The sequence below is a fragment of the Rhinoderma darwinii genome, chromosome 10 (assembly GCF_050947455.1).
Source record: "Rhinoderma darwinii isolate aRhiDar2 chromosome 10, aRhiDar2.hap1, whole genome shotgun sequence".
Lineage (NCBI taxonomy): Eukaryota > Metazoa > Chordata > Amphibia > Anura > Rhinodermatidae > Rhinoderma > Rhinoderma darwinii.
Genome location: NC_134696.1, coordinates 3,619,643 through 3,638,900, shown reverse-complemented (window position 1 = coordinate 3,638,900; position 19,258 = coordinate 3,619,643). Strand labels below are relative to the sequence as shown.

The 19,258-nt window shown below is 46.0% G+C and overlaps 2 protein-coding genes across 2 annotated transcripts in view; one reads left to right on the top strand and one right to left on the bottom strand.

The window, feature by feature from the left end:
• The window catches only part of LOC142662395 (gastrokine-2-like), a 26,524-nt gene extending 9,045 nt beyond the window's left edge, over positions 1 to 17,479 (bottom strand). The window contains exon 1 of the mRNA XM_075840617.1: positions 17,378 to 17,479. The gene's annotated coding sequence lies outside the window, so the exon portion shown is untranslated. The remainder of the gene's footprint in view (positions 1 to 17,377) is intronic.
• On the top strand, positions 8,168 to 19,258 carry LOC142662396 (gastrokine-2-like). Its single transcript, XM_075840618.1, has 6 exons — positions 8,168 to 8,351; positions 11,178 to 11,315; positions 14,783 to 14,920; positions 15,236 to 15,352; positions 15,427 to 15,549; positions 16,736 to 19,258. The coding sequence occupies exons 1-6, from the start codon at positions 8,340 to 8,342 to the stop codon at positions 16,817 to 16,819; spliced, it is 612 nt and encodes a 203-aa protein (XP_075696733.1). The 5' UTR covers positions 8,168 to 8,339; the 3' UTR covers positions 16,820 to 19,258.

Sequence of the window (19,258 nt, the reverse complement as noted above, 5' to 3'; positions counted from 1 at the left end):
CTATAGACTCCCACCTGCGTCCTGTTGGCCAGCTGCCTTACCGCCAAGGACGTACGGCCCAGTGGGTCCACAGACCCTTCGTGACATTTAGTATCCCTGTCCCCAGTGGTTTAGTGTCTCAGTCCCTGGTGTCCAGTGGTTTAGTGTCTTGTCCCTAGTGTCCAGTGGTTTAGTGTCTCAGTCCCTGGTGTCCAGTGGTTTAGTGTCTTGTCCCTAGTGTCCAGTGGTTTAGTGTCTCAGTCCCTTGTATCCAGTGGTTTAGTGTCCAGTGGTTTCGTGTCTGTCCCTGGTGTCCAGTGGTTTAGTGTCCAGTGGTTTAGTGTCTTGTCCCTAGTGTCCAGTGGTTTAGTGTCCAGTGGTTTAGTGTCTGTCCCTGGTGTCCAGTGGTTTAGTCTCTTGTCTCTGGTATCCATGGAATTAGTGTCTTGTCCTTGGTGTCTAGTGGTTTAGGGTCTTTTCCCTAGTGTCCAGTGATTTAGTGTCTTGTCCCCGATGTCCTGTGGTTTAGTGTCCCAGTCCCTGGTGTCCAGTGGTTTAGGGTCGAGTCCATGGTGGCCAGTGGTTTAGTGTCCAGTCCCAAGGTGTCCAGTGGTTTGGTGTCCCAGTCCCTGGTGTCCAGTGGTTTAGTGTCCTAGTCCCTGGTGTCCAGTGGTTTAGTGTCCAGTCCCTGGTATCCAGTGGTTTAGTGCCTATGTTCTCAACCTGTAATATATGCACCGCAGGTGAAATACACATGTCTCTAGGGGGTACTCGAGGTCATCAGACTGTGATTTTAACATGCAGCAGAGTGTATGATTTTAGCCTTGGGATTGCTTTGATGCAACTTTGATTAGGAGGCACGTGGCTTAGAAAAACATTGAGGAACACTGGTTGAGTGTCCCTAGTGTCCAGAGGTTTAGCATCCAGAGGTTTAGTGTCCAGTGGTTTAGTGTCCAGAGGTTTTGTGTCCAGTGGTTTAGTGTCCAGAGGTTTTGTGTCCAGTGGTTTAGTGTCCAGAGGTTTAGTGTCCAGTGGTTTAGTGTCCAGTGGTTTAGCGTCCAGTGGTTTAGTGTCCAGTGGTTTAGTGTCCAGTGTCTAAGCGTCCAGAGGTTTAGCGTCCAGTGGTTTAGTGTCCAGAGGTTTAGCGTCCAGTGGTTTAGTGTCCAGTGGTTTAGTGTCCACTGGTTTAGCGTCCAGAGGTTTAGTGTCCAGTTGTTTATCGTCCAGTGGTTTAGTGTCCAGTGGTTTATCGTCCAGTGGTTTAGCGTCCAGAGGTTCAGCGTCCAGAGGTTCAGCGTCCAGAGGTTCAGCGTCCAGTGGTTTCGTGTCCAGTGGTTTAGCGTCCAGTGGTTTAGCGTCCAGTGGTTTAGTGTTCAGTCATTAGTGTTCAGTGTACACTGGTTTAATCTGTAGTCCCTGAACCCTAATGTCTGGCCCTGGTGTCTAGTGGATTCATGTCCAGCCCGGGTATCCAGGAATTTTGGTATTTAGTCCCTGATGCCCAGTTGTTTAAAGGAATTGTTTCAGAATTTAATATTACATTTCTTTTTTAGATTATGTAAATCATAAAAAAAAATTAATTGGAATCATTTAGAAAAAGTTTGACGACAGATTCAGAATTTGCATTACCGGGATTTTCTGATGTTGTGAAATGTTTTGAAATTGGGAAATTCTTCTGTTTGTGCCAAAGATCCCGAAGATGCGATTTACTTTTGTCATATTTGTTGACGTACTTTGCTAATAAAAAAAAAATTGCCAATGATTATAAACGTAACTATTAAAGAAACAAAGTAACAGCAAACCTGGGAGTGACCGATAAAAGTCCTGATAAAAGGAGATTTCTTTCTATACTTCTCTTTTTTTTTGTTGTGCACTTTCTGTGTTTAGTGTTTTTCTAAGACATGGAGGAGATCGCTGGGTTATTAGGGATCCTGATTTTTTTCATGTTTGAAACAACGTATCCATCTCCCATTGTTTATAAAACACCAACATGTTCTGCAGCGTTGTACATAGATTGTAATCACTCAGTCTCTGACTCCAGGAGAACACAGTGTAATCCCCCCATCTCACACACATTGTATCACTCCCATCATCCCTCTCCCCAGGAGCTCACAGTGTAATCCCCCCATCTCACACACATTGTATCACTCCCATCATCCCTCTCCCGAGGAGCTCACAGTGTAATCCCCCCATCTCACACACATTGTATCACTCCCATCATCCCTCTCCCCAGGAGCTCACAGTGTAATCCCCCCATCTCACACACAGTGTATCACTCCCATCATCCCTCTCCCCAGGAGCTCACAGTGTAATCCCCCCATCTCACACACATTGTATCACTCCCATCAGCCCTCTCCCCAGGAGCTCACAGTGTAATCCCCCCATCTCACACACATTGTATCACTCCCATCATCCCTCTCCCCAGGAGCTCACAGTGTAATCCCCCCATCTCACACACAGTGTATCACTCCCATCATCCCTCTCCCCAGGAGCTCACAGTGTAATCCCCCCATCTCACACACATTGTATCACTCCCATCATCCCTCTCCCGAGGAGCTCACAGTGTAATCCCCCCATCTCACACACATTGTATCACTCCCATCATCCCTCTCCCCAGGAGCTCACAGTGTAATCCCCCCATCTCACACACAGTGTATCACTCCCATCATCCCTCTCCCCAGGAGTTCACAGTGTAATCCCCCCATCTCACACACATTGTATCACTCCCATCATCCCTCTCCCCAGGAGCTCACAGTGTAATCCCCCCATCTCACAGACATTGTATCACTCCCATCATCCCTCTCCCCAGGAGCTCACAGTGTAATCCCCCTATCTCACACACAGTGTATCACTCTCATCAGCCCTCTCCCCAGGAGCTCACAGTGTAATCCCCCCATCTCACACACAGTGTATCACTCCCATCATCCCTCTCCCCAGGAGCTCACAGTGTAATCCCCCTATCTCACACACAGTGTATCACTCTCATCATCCCTCTCCCCAGGAGCTCACAATCTAATCTCTGTGCCTCACACAATTCACCATCATTAGGTATCGGGAGTGTTGGAGGATACAAGAGAACCATGCAGACTCCATGCAGAGGTTGGATTTGAGCCCAGGTTCCCCGTGCTGTAAAGTGGCACTCAGTGCTGTCATTGAGCCGGTGATTTTATATTCCGAGGATGTTTTTCCACAAAAAATATCAGCACATAGAATCAGGACAACTCCTATCCGGTGCCCGGGACTCACTCATCCCTATCAGAGACATTAAACAAAGATTATGTGTTACAATGTCCGTACACCAGCCGCTTCCGACCGCTCCCCAGAAATAATGACTTATCACCTCGTGTGCAGCAAATAATAACAGAGACGCCGCTCCCCAAACATCAACTGTTCAATCCACTCACCGCACACAATGCCGCTCAACCTGACACTACAACCGAGCGGAGCCATATACATGACAGCTATGCCGGGTGACAGGGAGCCCTCTGCTACATAAGGGGAGACCAGTGCTATAGATGACATCTGAGAGTCGGAGACCCAGGAGGTGCCGGAGCTACAGGCTCCATCTCTTATTGCACCATTTTATTTCATTGAACCGACAAATAGAAGATATTGGGCGACCATTGATGGTGACCAAGAGCCAAAAACAACAAAGCGCCCCCTGGGAGAAAAAAATCAACAGGTCTTATATCAGAACCACTAAACGAGATGAAAGAAATACTACACTACCTCCAGTGCACCCCTAATGTCCCCCTATCTTAGCGGGGTAACCGCCCTGATAAGAGCCTCTCAGAGGTGGGATAAGCTCTCCTGGTGCCCAGCGCAGGGGTTTCAGGATGCCCCCACAAAGCTCAGTACCAGCATGATCGATGTCAGATAGATGATCATTAATTCGATTTCCCCCCTGCCCATCAACCCAGTTTTTATCTATAGCGCACACTCCCTATTAACCCTCTTTTCTTTAATCCATAGATTACCCCCATCAATGGTGTCCTAGGCCCCCGCCTACACTGCCATCCCCTCGTCCCAGGACATAAGGGGGACTTTCCCTAGTCTACCGCTGTTAATGCCCCTCATGCAGTCAGCAAAAGAAGGGGGGATCATAGAGGAGAAGTAAAAACTCAGCCTCTCCATAAACCCGCGGCAAAAACAGCTCGGAAACTATTTTTGGTTATGGCGCCACCTGTATCACCAATACTAGAAAGAGGGGAGACCAAGGAAAAATCCTCCATCAGACCATGAAGTGGACAATATAAACATCACACGGCGCTAAAATGGTCAAAAGATACCCCCCCCCCCTCCTTCTATAGGTGAATCTGGGATTATGTCAGAGGAATCCATGTCAGGGATCAGAATGTCTGTGAGGTTCTGGGAATCTCGGGGGTCGCACGTCACACTGATCCCACCCATCGCGCCTGTTTTGTCTCTTTTTGTAGGTGCCAGTGGCCGCTCACAATCCTTCGCCCTTTGTGAAATCTTTTCTGAGCCAAATCCTACACGCCTGCAAGGACTGACCCCGCCGAATACTCTGTTGATGGTTCTCCCATAGACGACAATTGTTGTGGAATACCCTTATTTCCATGCCGCCATGTCCATCAAGTGAAAGACCCATAAACCACGGGGTATTTATTGAAATAGAGCCCAATATCATTAATAATTAAAGTCACAAAACTCGATAAAAATGTCCTTTGTATCCAACCAATCAATAAGGACGTCATCTATAAAACAGCCTCAAAGGGTTACAAACTATTGATCCATTGCAGGGGCCTCTGTAAGCACAACCTCATGTGCCCACCAGTCCAGCAGTAGATTTGCATGTGTGGAGGCACGGGAGCCCCCCATCACAGTGCCCCCATCACAGTGCCCCCATCACAGTGCCTCCATCACAGTGCCCCCATCACAGTGCCCCCATCACAGTGCCCCCATCACAGTGCCCCCATCACAGTGCCTCCATCACAGTGCCCCCATCACAGTGCCCCCATCACAGTGCCCCCATCACAGTGCCCCCATCACAGTGCCCTAACCTGGAGAAGAAAAACAAAACCACAAACATCTTAACTACAAATTGGGGATTTCTACAGATGTGCTCCTAATTTCTGATAGAACCACAAGACCAGGGGCGTAACTAGGAAAGACTGGGCCCCATAGCAAACTTTTGACTTGGCCCCCTCCCTCCCTCCGCTGGGTATCACACAACCCCCCCCCCCCCCCTTGTAGATAGTGCCTCCCTATAGATTCTACCACACAGCGCCCCCCCTATAGATAGCATCATACACAGCCCCCTGTAGATAACACCATACAGCCCCCTGTAGATAACGTCTTACAGCCCAAAATCCCCCCTGTAAATAACGCCATACAGCCCCCTCTGTAGATAGCGCCATACAGACCCCCCTGTAGATAACGCCATACAGACCCCCCCCTGTAGATAACGCCATACAGACCCCCTGTAGATAACACCATACAGACCCCCCTGTAGATAACGCCATACAGACCCCCCCTGTAGATAACGCCATACAGACCCCCCTGTAGATAACGCCATCAGACCCCCTGTAGATAACGCCATACAGACCCCCCTGTAGATAACGCCATACAGACCCCCTGTAGATAACACCATACAGACCCCCTGTAAATAACGCCAGAGTCCCCCCTGTAGATAACGGCATACAGACCCCGCCTGTAGATAACGCCATACAGACCCCCCTGTAAATAACGCCAGAGTCCCCCCTGTAGATAACACCATACAGACCCCTCTGTAGATAACGCCATACAAACCCCCCTGTAGATAACACCATATAGCCCCCCCCCCCCCCCCCCAAAAAAAACGGCCTGTAGGGTGTCCTACAAAAGAGATGTGTCCACAGGATAGGGGATACATGTGTGATCGCTGGCAGCGATAAGGAGAACGGGGGACCGAAAGTCCCCCCAAGTTCTCCATGACAAACCTCAGACTTCCGGCGTCTGCGCAGTTCAATAAAAATGAAAGGAGCGCTGGTCACGCATGCGCACAAGCGCGACCAGTGCACAAGTCATTTCTATGGAGCTGCAGACAGACCACGGAAGTCCGACATTTGTCATGGAGAACTTCGGGGGACTTTCGGCGATGCATGTCTTTTGTAGGAACAACCCATTCAGTGGCGTCGCGCTGTAGCAGCCATAGCGGCTGCTAGCGGAGCCTCCGGCCATGCGGGGGCCGTGCCGGCGGGTGGCACGGGCCCCCTCATGCTGCAGGCCCCGTAGCAGCCGCTACGGCTGCTATAGCGGTAGTTACGCCACTGCACAAGACAGAGTGCCAGTGTCCCTGTGTACAAACGTGACTCCACCAGCAGAATAGTGAGTGCAGCTCTGGAGTATAATACAGGATGTAACTCCGGATCAGTACAGGATAAGTAATGTTATGTATGTACACAGTGACTCCACCAGCAGAATAGTGAGTGCAGCTCTGGAGTATAATACAGGATGTAACTCCGGATCAGTACAGGATAAGTAATGTTATGTATGTACACAGTGACTCCACCAGCAGAATAGTGAGTGCAGCTCTGGAGTATAATACAGGATGTAACTCAGGAGGAGTACAGGATAAGTAATGTAATGTATGTACACAGTGACCCCACCAGCAGAATAGTGAGTGCAGCTCTGGAGTATAATACAGGATATAACTCAGGATCAGTATAGGATATGTAATGTAATGTATGTACACAGTGACTCCACCAGCAGAATAGTGAGTGCAGCTCTGGAGTATAATACAGGATGTATCTCAGGATCAGTACAGGATAAGTAATATAATGTATGTACACAGTGACTCCACCAGCAGAATAGTGAGTGCAGCTCTGGAGTATAATACAGGATGTAACTCAGGATCAGTACAGGATAAGTAATGTAATGTATGTACACAGTGACTCCAACAGCAGAATAGTGAGTGCAGCTCTGGAGTATAATACAGGATGTAACTCAGGATCAGTACAGGATAGGTAATGTAATGTATGTACACAGTGACTCCACCAGCAGAATAGTGAGTGCAGCTCTGGAGTATAATACAGGATATAACTCAGGATCAGTGCAGGATAAGTAATGTAATGTATGTACACAGTGACTCCACCAGCAGATTAGTGAGTGCAGCTCTGGAGTATAATACAGGATGTAACTCTGGATCAGTACAGGATAAGTAATGTAATGTATGTACACAGTGACCACCAGCAGAATAGTGAGTGCAGCTCTGGAGTATAATACAGGATATAACTCAGGATCAGTACAGGATAAGTAATGTAATGTATGTACACACTGACTCCACCAGCAGAATAGTGAGTGCAGCTCTGGAGTATAATACAGGATGTAACTCAGGATCAGTACAGGATAAGTAATGTATGTACACAGTGACTCCCCCAGCAGAATAGTGAGTACAGCTCTGGAGTATAATACAGGATATAACTGAGGATCAGTACAGGATAAGTAATGTAATGTATGTACACAGTGACTCCACAAGCAGAATAGTGAGTGCAGCTCTGGAGTATAATACAGGATATAACTCCGGATCAGTACAGGATAAGTAATGTAATGTTTGTACACAGTGACTCCACCAGCAGAATAATGAGTGCAGCTCTGGAGTAGAATACAGGATATAACTCAGGATCAGTACAGGATAAGTAATGTAATGTATGTACACAGTGACTCCACCAGCAGAATAGTGAGTGCAGCTCTGGAGTATAATACAGGATGTAACTCAGGATCAGTACAAGATAAGTAATGTAATGTAATGTATGTACACAGTGACTCCACCAGCAGAATAGTGAGTACAGCTCTATAGTATAATACAGGATGTAACTCAGGATCAGTACAGGATAAGTAATGTATGTACACAGTGACTCCACCAGCAGAATAGTGAGTACAGCTCTGGAGTATAATACAGACTGTAACTCAGGATCAGTACAGGATAAGTAATGTAATGTAATGTACACAGTGACTCCACCAGCAGAATAGTGAGTGCAGCTCTGGAGTATAATGCAGGATATAACTCAGAATTACAATGTATGATCAGCAATGTCATGTATTTACAAAGTAACTCAGGTGTTTATAGAGATGAAAGATAGATGATGGATAGATTGATATAGATAATATGATTATTGACTTTGGAGTTTCGTTATCTGGAATGGTTTATCCACCTGACACTTTCTACATTGTCACCTTTTCTGCAGGTCTGGAGCTGCTCTCAGGTCGGTTCATCACCTGGGATATTTTTACAGGTGTCTTTTTAAGGTGTTTCATCCTCCACCCAGAATGTGTCATTTTCTAGGAAGAAAGAGCTCAAGTTATAAAAGGAGAAAATCACTCAGCAGATTGTGCAGGAGATCACAGGACGGCGGGGCATGCAGATAAAGGTGGGTCCTGTATGTCGCTTTCTTTCTTCCTCTCTCCTGTATATAAACTGCATTATCATCTTATTAGTGTTTCTTGCTTATTTCTCATATTTTTATTTATTTCTCTTTTTTTCTCTCTCATGTTTCTTGCTCTCCTTTCTTTCTTTCTTTCTTTCTTTCTTTCTTTCTTTCTTTCTTTCTTTCTTTCTTTCTTTCTTTCTTTCTTTCTTTCTTTCTTTCCATCTTCCTCTCTGTATATATAAGGTGGATGTAAATCTTATAAATGGGATGTTGTCTTGAGAAACGTCTCCTTATAATGTCCCTGGAGGGTAGATGATGTCTGTAAAGGTTTATTCTACATTAGAAATAATCTATAATGTCTGTATCCTCTGAAGTGACGGGACACTAGAGCGGGACACTACAGAAGGGACACTACAGAAGGGACACTACAGAAGGGACACTAGAGCGGGACACTAGAGCGGGGCACTACAGAAGGGACACTACAGAAGGGACACTACAGAAGGGACACTACAGAAGGGACACTAGAGCGGGACACTACAGCGGGACACTACAGCGGGACACTAGAGCGGGGCACTACAGAAGGGACACTACAGAAGGGACACTACAGAAGGGACACTACAGAAGGGACACTAGAGCGGGACACTACAGAGGGACACTAGAGCGGGACACTAGAGCGGGGCACTACAGCGGGACACTACAGAAGGGACACTAGAGCGGGACACTACAGAAGGAGCACTACAGAGGGACACTAGAGCGGGACACTAGAGCGGGACACTAGAGCGGGACACTACAGAAGGGGCACTACAGCGGGACACTAGAGCGGGACACTAGAGCTGGACACTAGAGCGGGACACTAGAGTGGGACACTACAGAAGGGACACTACAGCGGGACACTACAGAAGGGACACTACAGCGGGACACTACAGTGGGACATTCACACCTGACACATTTCATACTCCAGTCTTAATAAACAATTTGTTGGAGTAAGAAGGGACAGAAGAAGCGAACGCCTCTTAATAAATGTGTCACATTTTCGGCTGGCCATGCGCTACAATTGTGGCGTAACGTCCCTGACCGTGCACTATCCATTTCCCCCCAACCGGACATAAAATAAAAAATAAGTATGGTCACCTCCCCGCTCCTCCCCGCTACTCACCGCTACTCACCGCTCCTCTCCGCTTCTCTCCGCCCCTCACCGCTCCTCACCGCTCCTCACCGCTCCTCTCCGCTCCGCTTCTCTCCTCTGGGTCCTTCAGCATTCGGTGGCTCATACAACGTTATGACTCGGGCAGCGTCAGGTCTTCACCAGCCAAAAGACGCAACAAATTCATTAGGCGGCCTTCACCTCTTAACAAACGTGTCGCATTTTACTCCAACAAATTGTTTATGAAGACCGGCGTATACAATGTCAGTCTTAATAAATCCCCCTCAATGGGTTCTATTGGGCGCCGTTGATGTCCGTCATTTCCATTTTTTCTGTTGTGCTGTTCCTATGACAGAGCAGTACAATGGAAAACCGAACGCAAGTGTGAACGCAGCCCTATAGACTTTATGTTGCAATTCCACACTATTTTCAAGTTCACTGCTTGCTGTCAGTGAATGTAAGCATTCTTGTTTACATCCAGAGGCCGAAAATCTGTCCTGGACATGTGATGTTCACACAGGCGGTTAGTTTGTTACAATGTATCAATGTTAGCAATCCTTTGTAAACAAAGCACAATCACAAATTCTAATCCAGAGGTCTTCAACCCATGGCACTCCAGCTGTGGCCAAACTGCAATGCCCAGGGGCGTAGATATATGGGATGCCAAGGTAGCAGTCGCACCCGGACTCTGGTTGGTGCCTGAAAAGGTCTGAAGACTCCTCTATCTCATAAAACGACACAGATTATTATAAATGGCACATGGTAGGTGGGGGCCCAGTGGCATAATCTGTGCTCTAATCCATAAACCGCCGTCATTCAGCCGCCCAGGATAATGGCGAGGAGAGCGACCACACGACTAGTCTATGCGCTTCTGCGCAATTATGTAACAGCGGGAAAAGGATGGAGGGAAAAGTTATAAAAAGTTATAAGGGGTTCTCCCGGAATACACAATGATGACCCGGCATTAGGATAGACCATCAATGTGGACTCCGACCACCAGGACCCCCGCAGATCATAGGGGCCGTGTCTCCCCTGAATGGGGCTGAGCTGCAGGACGACATGTATGGATGATGTGCTGGAAACAATGCCGGACCGCGCTGATGAACCCCCATGATCGTCTATTAGAAGGATTTCCTATCAACAGGGACGACACTATAGGGGGAGCAGAAGTTGCCGTAGTACCTGGGTCCTAGTGTCCAAAAACCCTTCTGTTACACAGCTGGACATTAGCCCCATAAATGGGGCCCCCGATACAGATCTGCACTGGGCCCCACAGTATAAAGTTACGCCTCTGCCCGTCAATGTGTATTCCTGGAAAACCTATATAACGAAAGAAAATAATAATATCTAAGAGAAGAATGAAAGTTCTGACACTTTGTACATATCAGAGATAATTACTGTTATTACAGACCCACTGTTACACTACATAACACTCCAACTGCAAAAAACTGTCATTATTGCAGCCCCACATAATAATTACATGATAATGACTGTTTAGAGAGCGTTGTTGGTGTGTGGGCTGTCACGTGGACTGTCACGTGGCCACAACTTCTACCCGTCTCATGTTAGATCTGTAAAGGATTGTATTCCATGTTCTGTTATTGATCTCATCGGCGGATTATTATATCGCAGTAGAGACGTTATCAGGATTTATTTTGTTTGATATTATTATTATTTTCCAGGATTTCTTCTCTTTTCCCAAGATGACGGAGGGCAGGAGAACCTGGGGCTGGGTGATTGTCGTCCTCATGCTGCTGGCTATAATAGTAGTGGGGGCCACATTAATTGGCGTGTACATGACACAGAAGCACATTGAGGAGGTGAGAGCGCAAGAGATTATGTCCCTGGTCTATTGTGTTACATAGGACTGCAGGTAACACCTACCTACTACATAATCTATACTCCGAGAGTTATCACTGTGTTATCTGTGGTGTTACATAGGACTGCAGGTAACATCTACTACATTATCTGTACTCCGAGAGTTATCACTGTGTTATCTGTGGTGTTACATAGGACTGCAGGTAACACTACTACATAATCTGTACTCAGAGAGTTGTCACTGTGTGTTATCTGTGGCATAGGACTGCAGGTAACATCTACTACATTATCTGTACTCAGAGAGTTATCACTGTGTTATCTGTGGTGTTACATAGGACTGCAGGTTACATCTACTACATTATCTGTACTCAGAGAGTGATCACTGTGTTATCTGTGGTGTTACATAGGACTGCAGGTAACACCTACCTACTACATAATCTATACTCCGAGAGTTATCACTGTGTTATCTGTGGAGTTACATAGGACTGCAGGTAACACTACTACATAATCTGTACTCCGAGAGTTATCACTGTGTTATCTGTGGTCTTACATAGGACTGCAGGTAACACTACTACATAATCTGTACTCAGAGAGTTGTCACTGTGTGTTATCTGTGGTGTTACATAGGACTGCAGGTAACATCTACTACATTATCTGTACTCAGAGAGTTATCACTGTGTTATCTGTGGAGTTACATAGGACTGCAGGTAACATCTACTACATTATCTGTACTCAGAGCGTTATCACTGTGTTATATGTGGTGTTACATAGGACTGCAGGTAACATCTACTACATTATCTGTACTCAGAGAGTTATCACTGTGTTATCTGTGGTCTTACATAGGACTGCAGGTAACACTACTACATAATCTGTACTCAGAGAGTTGTCACTGTGTGTTATCTGTGGTGTTACATAGGACTGCAGGTAACACTACTACATTATCTGTACTCAGAGAGTTATCACTGTGTTATCTGTGGAGTTACATAGGACTGCAGGTAACATCTACTACATTATCTGTACTCAGAGAGTTATCCCTGTGTTATCTGTGGTGTTACATAGGACTGCAGGTAACATCTACTACATTATCTGTACTCAGAGAGCTATCACTGGGATATATATGGTGTTACATAGGACTGCAGGTAACATCTACTACAATATCTGTACTCCGTTATCACTGTGTTATCTGCGGTGTTACATAGGACTGCAGGTAACATCTACAACATTATCTGTACTCAGAGAGTTATCACTGTGTTATCTGTGGTGTTACATAGGACTGCAGGTGACATCTACTACATTATCTGTAATCAGAGAGTTATCACTGTGTTATCTGTGGTGTTACATAGGACTGCAGGTAAGATCTACTACATAATCTGTACTCCGAGAGTTATCACTGCGTTATCTGTGGTGTTACATAGGACTGCAGGTAACACTACTACATAATCTGTACTCAGAGAGTTGTCACTGTGTGTTATCTGTGGCATAGGACTGCAGGTAACACTACTACATTATCTGTACTCAGAGAGTTATCACTGTGTTATCTGTGGAGTTACATAGGACTGCAGGTAACATCTACTACATTATCTGTACTCAGAGAGTTATCATTGTGTTATCTGTGGTGTTACATAGGACTGCAGGTAACATCTACTACATTATCTGTACTCAGAGAGTGATCACTGTGTTATCTGTGGTGTTACATAGGACTGCAGGTAACACCTACCTACTACATAATCTATACTCCGAGAGTTATCACTGTGTTATCTGTGGAGTTACATAGGACTGCAGGTAACACTACTACATAATCTGTACTCCGAGAGTTATCACTGTGTTATCTGTGGTCTTACATAGGACTGCAGGTAACACTACTACATAATCTGTACTCAGAGAGTTGTCACTGTGTTATCTGTGGTGTTACATAGGACTGCAGGTAACATCTACTACATTATCTGTACTCAGAGAGTTATCACTGTGTTATCTGTGGTGTTACATAGGACTGCAGGTAACACTACTACATTATCTGTACTCAGAGAGTTATCACTGTGTTATCTGTGGAGTTACATAGGACTGCAGGTAACATCTACTACATTATCTGTACTCAGAGAGTTATCACTGTGTTAGCTGTAGTGTTACATAGGACTGCAGGTAACACTACTACATTATCTGTACTCAGAGAGTTATCACTGTGTTAGCTGTAGTGTTACATAGGACTGCAGGTAACACTACTACATTATCTGTACTCAGAGAGTTATCCCTGTGTTATCTGTGGTGTTACATAGGACTGCAGGTAACATCTACTACATTATCTGTACTCAGAGAGCTATCACTGGGATATATATGGTGTTACATAGGACTGCAGGTAACATCTACTACAATATCTGTACTCCGTTATCACTGTGTTATCTGCGGTGTTACATAGGACTGCAGGTAACATCTACAACATTATCTGTACTCAGAGAGTTATCACTGTGTTATCTGTGGTGTTACATAGGACTGCAGGTGACATCTACTACATTATCTGTACTCAGAGAGTTATCAATGTGTTATCTGTGGTGTTACATAGGACTGCAGGTAACATCTACTACATTATCTGTAATCAGAGAGTTATCACTGTGTTATCTGTGGTGTTACATAGGACTGCAGGTAAGATCTACTACATTATCTGTACTCAGAGAGTTATCACTGTCTTATCTGTGGTGTTACATAGGACTGCAGGTAACATCTACTACATTATCTGTAATCAGAGAGTTATCACTGTGTTATATGTAGTGTTACATAGGACTGCAGGAAACATCTACTACATTGTCTGTAATCAGAGAGTTATCACTGTGTTATATGTAGTGTTACATAGGACTGCGGGTAACATCTACATTATCTGTAATCAGAGAGTTATCACTGTGTTATATGTAGTGTTACATAGGACTGCAGGTAACAACTACTACATTATCTGTAATCAGAGAGTTATCACTGTGTTATATGTAGTGTTACATAGGACTGCGGGTAACATCTACATTATCTGTAATCAGAGAGTTATCAATGTGTTATCTGTGGTGTTACATAGGACTGCAGGTAACATCTACTACATTATCTGTAATCAGAGAGTTATCACTGTGTTATCTGTGGTGTTACATAGGACTGCAGGTAAGATCTACTACATTATCTGTACTCAGAGAGTTATCACTGTCTTATCTGTGGTGTTACATAGGACTGCAGGTAACATCTACTACATTATCTGTAATCAGAGAGTTATCACTGTGTTATATGTAGTGTTACATAGGACTGCAGGAAACATCTACTACATTGTCTGTAATCAGAGAGTTATCACTGTGTTATCTGTGGAGTTACATAGGACTGCAGGTAACATCTACATTATCTGTACTCAGAGTTATCACTGTGTTATCTGTGGTGTTACATAGGACTGCATGTATGTGTGATATCTGAGGAGTTACATAGGACTGGTTGTTCTGTCTTCCAGGTGGTGGAGATGGCCTTCCAAGCCAAGAATGGGGAGAAGGTCCAGCAGACGGTAATGGTTAATAAAGAGGAGAATGTGGCAGCGTTTTATGTCAACTCCAACAACGTCTCGTCCACTGTTCTGTACGACTACAACCACGTGAGTGATCACAAGACCCTGAACATGGGAACTCACATATATACGGGGTGAAATGAACTTATATTTCTCACAGCTGAGGATTCGTTACAGTCGTATCCAGTCTAGACAATCCTCTGTGAGATAAACAGCCTGAATTCCTGCACTGATACATTGTAACAAACTATAAGGACAGGAGAGAGATTTGTGCTGTTGATGTATTTAGATCACGGAGGACCGTCTGGACTGATACATTGTAACAGCCGCTGTGATAGATCATGTCGCGGGGTCACATGACACGGCTCCATTATTCTACGTTCTCCATTCACTTTCCTCCAGGACATCATCGGCTTCAGGCGCATGAACAACCAGAAATGCTTCGTGGTGGAGATGAATGGCGTGAACATCCCGTCAATGAACGGCATCCTGAAAATCATCAAACACTTCCAGAAACAGGTGACGTCCCGCTCCCCTCCCCCTCCGAACGCCAGGGTCATCGTATAACGTGTACGATTCCTGCTCCCCCACAGAACGCCACGTCTGACAGCGACTTATCCTACAATCTCGTGGAAGGAGACGAAGCCGACCGGACCAAGCTGGGCGTCCCCATCAATATCCTGTGCAGTGACGTCCCCATCTACTGGGCCACACAGGTGACTCCTCCCAAACGCCGCGCCGTCACCGTAACCGCGTCACATACGTTACGGCTTTGTGGAGCAGATAATGGCGGTGATGGCGTTCTATTTATGAAACGCTTCCAGAGTACTTTTTCTACGTTTTCCTCGCCAGTTTATAGTTTATAAACTGAGTGCGACATTTTCAACTCGGCGACCATCGCCAGGTCAGATCAGACACAGAAGGTATTTTCCTTACGAAGCAGAATGTCGCCCCATATATTGCAAGTCTGGTACACATCCGGTAAAAATTGCGCATAATACGTCAGATCAGGAACACTTTGCAGCAGAGAAGTGGCGTAAAGAAAAGTGGCGCCATATTTAATCTCGTTCTGTGACGTGTCGAACAAAAGTGGCTTCAAGGGGGCGTGACGAAACACATTGAGGTAGATGCGCCAAAATTATTATTGGCGCAACTAACAACACGCATAACGCTCAAAAATGTCAAAAATAAGTTTGGCGCAATCATCATCAGCGGTTGGTGACTTTTCGGATGCTTTTCATTTGATATATGACATGCAGTGAAGGAGGTTTATTGAGCAAATCGCGCCAAATTTATTGGGACACTGCGGCTTTTTGAAAAGTCTTGAGAGAAAGGGGCGCGGTTAATGGAAGTCGCAAAGATTATTAAAGAAATGCGTCACAAGCCTTGCAGAAATATATATTGCTATGGGCGCCATATTGGAAAATGTGCGCAATTTTCACTGACTCGTAAAATCTCCTCCAGTGTTTAGTATACGGTGACGATTATATTATGTGCTGTGCGCCGTTTTGATAAATATCCCGTAATGTCCGCCATTTGCCTCATCTCTGGGAAACATCGGGACTCGTTTCAGAATTGTCTGCCAGAAATCCCCGCCTGGTTTCCCATAGCAACCAATCACAGCGCAGCTTTCAATTTCCTAGAGCAGTATAAGGAATGAAAGCTGTGCTGTGATTGGTTGCTATGGGCAACATGGCCGCTTTATCTGTCAGACAATTTGAATAATTGCGGCCCAGTCTTTGTACTTCACTTCTCTCGTCCGGTTATTTCCGTATCACGTGACATCAGGCGATTGCGGACGAGACGCAGCTTGTGTCAGTGGGGGGGTTGGGCGTGTGTGGCGGTGCTGTGCCGATCCCTCCCCCGCAGCTCTAATTATATCTGTATATTTCTCTCCCTCAGAACAAGTCCCCGCACCAGCGATGGAAGATTACCATCAAGTTCAGCATCTTCGGAGTGGATATTGCGTTCACCTTCGAGTCCTGATCGTCTCGCCCTCTTATTAGGGTTGCATCTCGGGGCGTTGGCCGCGGCGTTCAGCGGGGTGTAAACAGGTTGAGTGCAACATTTGGATCGCTGCCCTGATCAACTCCTCCCCCGCGCCCTGATGAGAGACTTTCCTATATTCTCCTTCCAGCATTTCACCCAGAATTTACGCACGTGGGCAGCGCTGGCGCCGAGGCGACACCTGCCCACGTTTACATACCCCAAATTATTCTCTGAAAACAGGCTGTGTATGGATAAGATGGGGCCCCCATAACAAACCCAGATGGGGCCACTACTTGAAACTGGTCCACCCCCTCCCCCTCAATCCAGAGACGTAGAACCGCCGGGCAGCACCCCCTGCCAACATTGCGCTGCTGGTGAAAGTCCTGCACCGGGCCCCCACTATCAGGGCCCCACAGCTGCTGCGGGCGCTGCCTCTATGGGACATATTCTCGTAACTTGTCAGTTATAGACTCCGACAGGGAACCCAGAATCCGAGGACCCAGAAAAGCTCAGAATCTGAAATCCAACAAACATGACATAATATCCGGTGCTTACGGGAGACTTCCAGACGCTGCGACCGGGACGCCGATGATTCCACCAATGAGCCGGGGGCGTGAATTGATGGAGACGCCGGATCCCCGGAGATGATGACGGACAATGATTTATTTTTGATGACTTTGTATTATTTTTTTTTATTGACTAACAAGCCGGAAGCTGTATATAAAGTGTAAGCGAAGGGGGCGGAGCCCCAGAGAGACCGGGAGCGGTAACATACAGCACAAATGGCAAATTCCTTTAATCCGGCATCGGCCGATCCAACAGGTGCCGGATTATCAGACGTTCTGGATTATCAGAAATAAAGCTCCACCGAATCTCAGATTATCACATCGGGAGTGTCTGAAACCAGCGCTGGACTATTGGATTTGCCGGATTAAGGGAATCGCACACGTTGTAATGTCATTTTACAGGTGAACCGCCATGGCCGCCGTCTCCCATTACCGTGTGCCGTGTCATGTTCTGCAATGATTCATTGATGTAAATCATCAAAAAAATACTGAAAGGGTTAATTCCCTTTTATTGAGTTTCTGACGAAGCGGCACCATTAAAATTCTCCATAATTTCTATAAATGTTGCATCGTTATTATTATTAGACGGAGCGGAGTTTGCGTTGCGATCTTGTGGGGTGCGTGTGGGCGGGCATGTGGGTGTTTCTACCTCTGGGTAGCGGTGAATTCCCCTGGTGAACCAACTCAAGTAGGTAAAGGAGGTACGAGGACGATGGGAGTAACATAAGGGGCGATTGTTCTGCTCATCCTAAGCTTGCTGATTCATGAATAGAATCTCAGAACTTCAGTGAAGACTGACACAAAGGAAAAGTCATAGGAAGCTGTGGAAGAAATTGATTTCGTACGGCAATACACATTCATCTGCTATTCAGGGTCTGTGGAAAGCTGGGTGACCATCCTGGTGTAATGTCATTATCTGTGAGACCAAGATGACAACGGGGAAGAAAGAGTCTGAACATCACAACATTGTCATTAAAGGAAAACAAAAAAAGGTGACACCTTGGAGGAAGCGTCGCCGTGTGACATCATCGCCTTCCTCCCGGAAATACGCTTTATGGTTTGTGAATGAGTCAAACCGTCATTAACTAGATGATTGCAGCAAATGGACAGGGCAGGCTGGGACTTGTAGTTCTACAGCGGCCTCGAGAGGCTCCTACTACCTGCAAGTCCGCTATTCTAATGCATACACAAAAGTTCATTGCTCTCTGTTATCAGCACCCTGAAGGAAGGAGTCACCCTGCATACAAGGGGCAGTGACAGGGAACACCGAGCCCCGCATGGAGACCGAGCAGGGAGTCTATGAAGTACTGACTATAACCAGACATTTTTCATGATTTTTCATGATTTTTTACACTTTTTGGTTCGCTTGTGTCTGGCTGAGGGGCCTGGAGTACAACAAAATACTGCGCTAGACTGACCATAGATCTAAGAACTTACTGTCAGATGGAGGCCGCCAGATTATACCGTCATGGGTCCAAGAGATGGATTTATCCTATCCAGACCAGTAAGATAAGCGGCACTGGTGCTATGGGGCAGCCACTTATCCACACCTGCAGGAATGAAGTGAAGGCTTTCTATCACTCGGGATAAAGATTCAGTTTTGTGCCCTTTCCCTACAAGTAAAACTTGAGGAGCTTTCTTTCTTTTTTTTTTGGACAAGCAGATTAACAAAAAAACATAGCAGTGCCCAAAGTGTTTCCTACCAGTGCAGTGCCCATGATGTAGGGATAAACATTCTCCTCCACCATGTTTGCCTCAATGTATCCCTGGTAGTATTAAATGTAAACTTTATTATTAACTCTTGCAGCTGCGGTAAGTGGCCCAATCATCATCCCCAGCATTAGGAGCACGCACACCCAACCCCCTCCCA